The sequence below is a fragment of the Egretta garzetta genome, unplaced genomic scaffold (assembly GCF_000687185.1).
Source record: "Egretta garzetta isolate BGI_Z169 unplaced genomic scaffold, ASM68718v1 scaffold260, whole genome shotgun sequence".
Taxonomy (NCBI): Eukaryota; Metazoa; Chordata; class Aves; order Pelecaniformes; family Ardeidae; genus Egretta; species Egretta garzetta.
In genome coordinates this window covers 604,531-610,405 of record NW_009258662.1, presented here as the reverse complement: position 1 = coordinate 610,405, position 5,875 = coordinate 604,531, and the positions used below count along the sequence as shown (strand labels likewise).

At 40.4% G+C, this 5,875-nt stretch overlaps 1 protein-coding gene across 1 annotated transcript in view; it reads left to right on the top strand.

The window, feature by feature from the left end:
• The window catches only part of LRGUK (leucine rich repeats and guanylate kinase domain containing), a 57,733-nt gene that overhangs the window by 39,278 nt on the left and 12,580 nt on the right, over positions 1-5,875 (top strand). The window contains exons 16-17 of the mRNA XM_035903888.1: positions 377-534; positions 3,312-3,400. Of these exons, the coding sequence (XP_035759781.1) occupies positions 377-534; positions 3,312-3,400 (247 nt within the window). The remainder of the gene's footprint in view (positions 1-376; positions 535-3,311; positions 3,401-5,875) is intronic.

Sequence of the window (5,875 nt, the reverse complement as noted above, 5' to 3'; positions counted from 1 at the left end):
GCAGCCTTCCAGCGTATCAGCCACTCCTCCCAGTTTTGTGTTGTCAGCAAACTTGCTGAGGGTACACTCCGTCCCCTTGTCCAGGTCATTGATGAACAAGTTGAACAAGACTGGGCCGAGCACCGAGCCCTGCTGGCCACACTTCTCTTGATGCACCCCAGGATACCATTATATCTGTGAACTACCTGGAAGGTTTAAAAGCTTTTTGTGAACTGCGTAGCTTATATCCATTATAACTTTCATATTTATCTTTTGCAGATCCAGAATTGTGCCAAAAGCTGGCTGATGATAGTGCAAAGTACTAGTTTCTTTCTGCTTGCTGTAAGCAAAGTGGTGTTCAGAATACTTTTGTTGAGAAGTGTCTTTTCCTTACTAGGTTCAAGAATACGGCTCTTACAAGAGCAAAGACTGTCACCTGGTGGAGTATTTACTGGAACTACTTGGTCTTCATCTGTCAATGAGTTCTTGGACTCTTCTGCCAAAAAATATCCAGGAGGCATCTCGGACAAACTTGCTGCACAACTGGGCTCTGTGGTAAGCACCATCTTACTCTAACCTCAGACAGAAATGAGAAGTTGTATGCAAAAAAATACATGTTAGGCCTTTCTTTCTCCAGAGAGAACTGATGCCTGTTCTCTGGCCATCTTTCATTTCAACAATATTTACCAGTTCCCCAGAGTTAAAGGCAGACTGATGAGAATGAAGCAGGTAAACTCAGATGAGAGGACAAGCTGTCGTGTCTGCTCAATTTTACACCAGAATAAATCTGTTGATCGTAATTGATTCCATCTAATTCCGTACTGGTGTAAGGGAGCTGAATATCATCTCTCCGTTCTACAAAAGACATGAAACGATGCTATTCGGAGGAAATAGTTCGATGCAGTTAGTAGGACAATGAAGATTACTTATGAACGCCATCCTGTGGCAGCAGAAAAACGCGTTCAGCCGAGCCTTTCAGAGTGAGTGCTAGTGATAACTGCCAGAGATCAAATTTAAGCACATTTTTCACCTGCTTTTACTTTTTCAATCAACAGATTCAACAGTGTGCTTGGATTTCAAATAACCTTTTGCAACTTCTGCTTCATCTCTCTCTCTCTCTTCTTTTTTTTTTTTACTTCTCCTTAATAGTCCTTTCCCTGAAGGCATTCATTCTCCTTGCAGGCAGTGGGGGAGTTGGGGCTATGAAGCAGATGTGCCTAATGCTCTTTTTATACGACAATGACAGGAGAAAGAGAAAAAGAAAAATGAAAGCCTTAAACTTTGTTCCATTCCAGGGCGATGATGTCATTATGATGAATGATTGCTTGGCAGGCATGACTTGCTGTACAATTTTGCCACTCTCTCGGTATTTAGAACTACCTCTGATGTTTAGAATTAGTGCTGTAGATGGAGCAAAGTAACAGCCCCCCCTGCACCCCGTTCCCAAGCTTTGAAAAAGGCTCTCTCAGGTGTGGGGAAAGGTATGACTGTAAAATGGCTGACATAAATAGGGAACCTCCCATCTTCCACTCTTCTGAAATGAAATACCCATTTTCAAGCCACGCAGAATTAAAAAAATGTCACAAGTATTGTTTATCTTCATGTTCCTTTCATCCAAAGGTTTGTTAGTTTAATGCGAGAGAGAAGCCAGAATATTTCTTACCTCGGTAGCGCTCTGCCATCACTCCTACCCCAGCGATTTATTTTTCTCACTTTTTATTTTGTCTTTTTTATTTTTATTTTGAAGGTTTACATTTTGTCAAGTCAGGGAGAAGTGGTTTATGATGAAGGAGGCTATCATTTACCTCGGGTTTAACTTACTTAGTGGCCGCAAGGCTCTCTTTCTGATTAGTCTCCTTGTTCGGTGCTGGTAATACCTTTTCCTTATTTACTACACTAAGTTTCCAATATATTTTTACATGCAGAGGAATCTTTACAGCATCAGCTGAAGTGTCAACATAGTAAAACGTTCAAGGTGAAACACAGGTGCCTCCTAGACCATATTTAATGAGAAAAATATAAATATGTCTGTGGCCTTAAAGTAAAATTTTGTCTAAACTGTTACATTTGGGACTGCAAATTATTTTTGTGCTTTCAGCACCCAAGTAAGGCGCTGTCACTGCAGTAACCACATTCCACTCCCATCATGCAGAACTGGAAAATAACAAATATGAAGAAATTAATGTGAATTATCCACAAGCAAAATAAGAAGCAGGATCTGCTGCTCAGGGAAAGACAGTAGATCTGATCCCTTGCAGCCTCATCCCTTGTGAGCATGCCAACCCTGCGGTAATTTTGTGTGGCTATAATTAACTCTATGAGGTCTGAACAGAAAGGTATCTTTACCTGTAATCCACACAGGAAAAAAAGGGTCAGAACTATATCTTTACAAAAAGAAAGCAAAACAAAGCACAAGCCCAGTGAGCATCTAAGCAGAGCCTAGCTTAGCATAAATAGTGAAGGAATTCACAATAGTCATAATGTGAGCATTCAGCGGATTAACTATATTCTCTTTCGTGCTCATACCATGACAAAACACCTCTGTTACAGGCATGTGATTTAGCTATTAAATTGATAACTATCAATGGCTAGCAGTTGATAACAAAGCAGGATTTAATAACCTTGCTCTGTGATTTACATATTATTTTTTTAAGCACGCTGTAGTGCTGCGTTCGTCTTACCTGAGAAATTACATTGTCCTACAGCACATGTTAATTAACATGCCCTTAAAACTCGGGACCACATTTTCCAGTCTGCTGAGATCGTAATGTGTTCATTGTACAAAGTCATTTTAACTAACTGAAATTTGCAGAAGGTAATTCCTACTCTGAGGGGGGAAGATGGGTTGATACAGAGTGGGTAAGGCAGGTTTTCTGCATTGCTGGAGCAAGGAGACGGTTTATTTAAGACGTAGCGGAGGCAAATTCTTCTGTATTCAGCCCCTTGCTGGTGAAAAGAAGCTTAAGACAACAGCATAACTAGAATTATCCCTGCTCTCACGTTGGGAGGTAGGGATGCATCAAAAGTGGTTCTCTGCAGATATTCCTTCCTGCTCTATCCTGGCACATTTTTACTACTCTGAAGAAATGGAGATTCACTGGAGATGAAGATCTTCGTTTTTCAAAGCCAGCAAGATTTCAGACCAAAATTTGGGTTGTGTAGATGAATCGTATTTAGCACCTTGTGACTTCTAATATAGCTCTGCTACTTTCCCAGAACATATAAACGCATACCCTTTAGAGTCTTAGCAAAAGAGCAGAATATCACAGCCAATTAAGTTACCGTATATACTTTTAAGTTGCTGCATAAAGTTGGTCGTATTTCTTTACCAGGAAGAAGCTTCTCTCCAAAGGCGGCGTTCTGCAGCACGTCAGGCTCTATCAGGGAAGGCACCCAGTGCATACGTCCAGCTGTTTCAAAGGTAATGTAGAGTGCTTTCAGCCAAGTCCTTTGCAATAAAGTAAAAAAAAAAAGTCTGTTTAAGGTTTCTTCGCTACTGCTTTTAAGGATGAATGATTAGAAACTGCCAGGGATTGCAGATCTCATAGACAACTCTCCTTTCTATCACTTTTAAATCTGGCCCTACAAATATATCACACACCGCCTGTCTTTTGACTTGGGAGTGCAGCAGTCCCGAAATGTATACTGAAAATGTATGAGGCAGAGCCATCCGCAAGTAACTTGTCTTAAAACTATGAAATTATTATATACTTCTTCTCTGAGAGAGCAGAAAAGGATCATTTTTCTGGCAGCTCCCAGTCTCCAGCATTTTTTTAGCACCACTAGTAATTAGTGTTGGAAAGTCACAGCCGTGCTCAGCGCAAGGTTGTTTGCTGCTGTACATCTTCTGTGGATCTCTCTGCTTAAAGCAGAATTTATGAAATCTGACTCCATTTCCTAATTTTCTTTCTTTTTTTTAGAAAATTGATCCTGTCTTCAAGCTCTTCCTTTTTCCTCATTGTCACAGCCCTGCAAAAATGGTGTTAGAATTCTGTAAATCTCAATGTACCTTCTTTGATTGATCTTTTGTGGCACTCCTGCCTTCCCCTGGTGTAAATCTTCCTAATCTGAATTCTTCTTTGCTTGTTTTTCCTACCTGCCATGAAAAGGCTGACAGTGTTGACATCCCTGGAAGCATTCAAGGCCAGGTTGGACGGGGCTGTGAGCAACCTGATCTGGTTAGCGGTGTCCCTGCTCCTGCAGGGGGGTTGGACTAGATGACCTCTAGGGGTCCCTTCCAACCCCAAACATTCTATGGTTCTATGATTTAAAGTATCTCATAGGCCTCTAAATCGGCAATCATCAGGACGAATAGAAAAGTTCTCACCTTTCAGTTCATTTCAGGCCTGTACAAATGCAGTCACCAGTTGTACATACCAGATGTGTTGATGAAAATCATTCCAATGGCTAAGTGTGGAGATTGACTATTTAAAAAAAAAATAAATTAAAAAAGAACCCTATTGAATTAAACTCTCTAGAAAACCAACGGCAAGAAGCTTACAGGCAGAGATGCATAATTATGATGCATTTTCCAAATCTCTGCTTAGAAAAAAGTTTTTTTAAGTAGCTGATTCGTTCATTTTAAATTATGTTGAAATGGAAAGAAGAAAAATGGAAAGCAGTATTTTGTTTTGGGTTAGATTTAGTGTTGCAATGTGAACTATTCATCTGAGTCTGCCTTAGTTTGTTGCTCTTTGCTCCCTTTATTCCACAATACGTATTCGCTAGAAGCCAATTTTGGAGTTAAGTATCAGACTGCTTTGGCAGAGCTGTCAGGCAGGTGAGGGAAAATCCTGTCACCCCCAGCCAGCATTTGCAATTACCAGGCCTCGAGGGATGGATACGCTCAGCAGCATCGGAGGCAAGAGTAGACAACGCCCCATTCCATGCAAGAGGTTGAGTCAAGAGGTGCCATAAATATGAATGCTATAAAACGGTTGAAATTCTGAGAGAGAATCTGAATCCTGGAATGTAGCAATTACATAGTGAAGAACCCAGTAAGTCATGTAGACAAGTCCAGCAGCAAGTGCGTGGTTGTCTTATTGAGGATATTTGTTTATACAGAATTCCATCAAGTTTTAAATACCTGTAAGAGAGTCCCATAAGGCTTTCAGCTTGGGAAAGCTCACCTAGGGGTTGGTGGATCTTTCTTTCAACTTATAACTATGGACCTGGCTCATGAGTAGCTTAAAAGGTTATGGTACATCATCTTAGCTGCGGTAACCGTCTTTGTGCACGCTCTCAGCCTATAGGAAATGTAAGGTGATGTGGCTTTCCTTAGCTTTTATCAACAGCTAAGCAAGGAATTAGTACACAGATTGTGCGACTGAGATGACACAAGGTAATTCATTATGTCATCATTTCACAGAATCCCAGAATCCCAGAATGGCAAGGGATTGGGGACCTTGGGAGATCATCCAGTCCAACTCCCCAGCTAAGGCAGGCTCACCCAGAGCAGGTTGCACAGGAGATCGTCCAGGCAGGGTTTGAATATCTCCAGAGAAGGAGACTCCATTTCCATTAAATAACATTTTAAAATAATGATTTCTTCATTAGATGCAAGGTTTTGAAGAGCTAATTACTATATTTGTAGTAATATTAGCAGCCGCATCCAGACTGGGGGTTGTTAGGCTGTTATCTTGTTTTATACCTTTCCATGGTTCTTAAACTGTATGCACTGTAATGTCTTTTCATCTTTCTCTGTAAGTCTATGCTTAGTAAATTCAGTAGGATTACTATAGAGCCTCTCTAATTCGTTAATTAACCCTCAAAATTGATCAGTCCTGAGTATTTCAAGTGTCCCTACAAAAAGTGCTGGCAAAGAGGACAATATATATAGTGTCTTCTTTGACATATATATTATAGTATCTTCTTATATAAATATATATATGATATA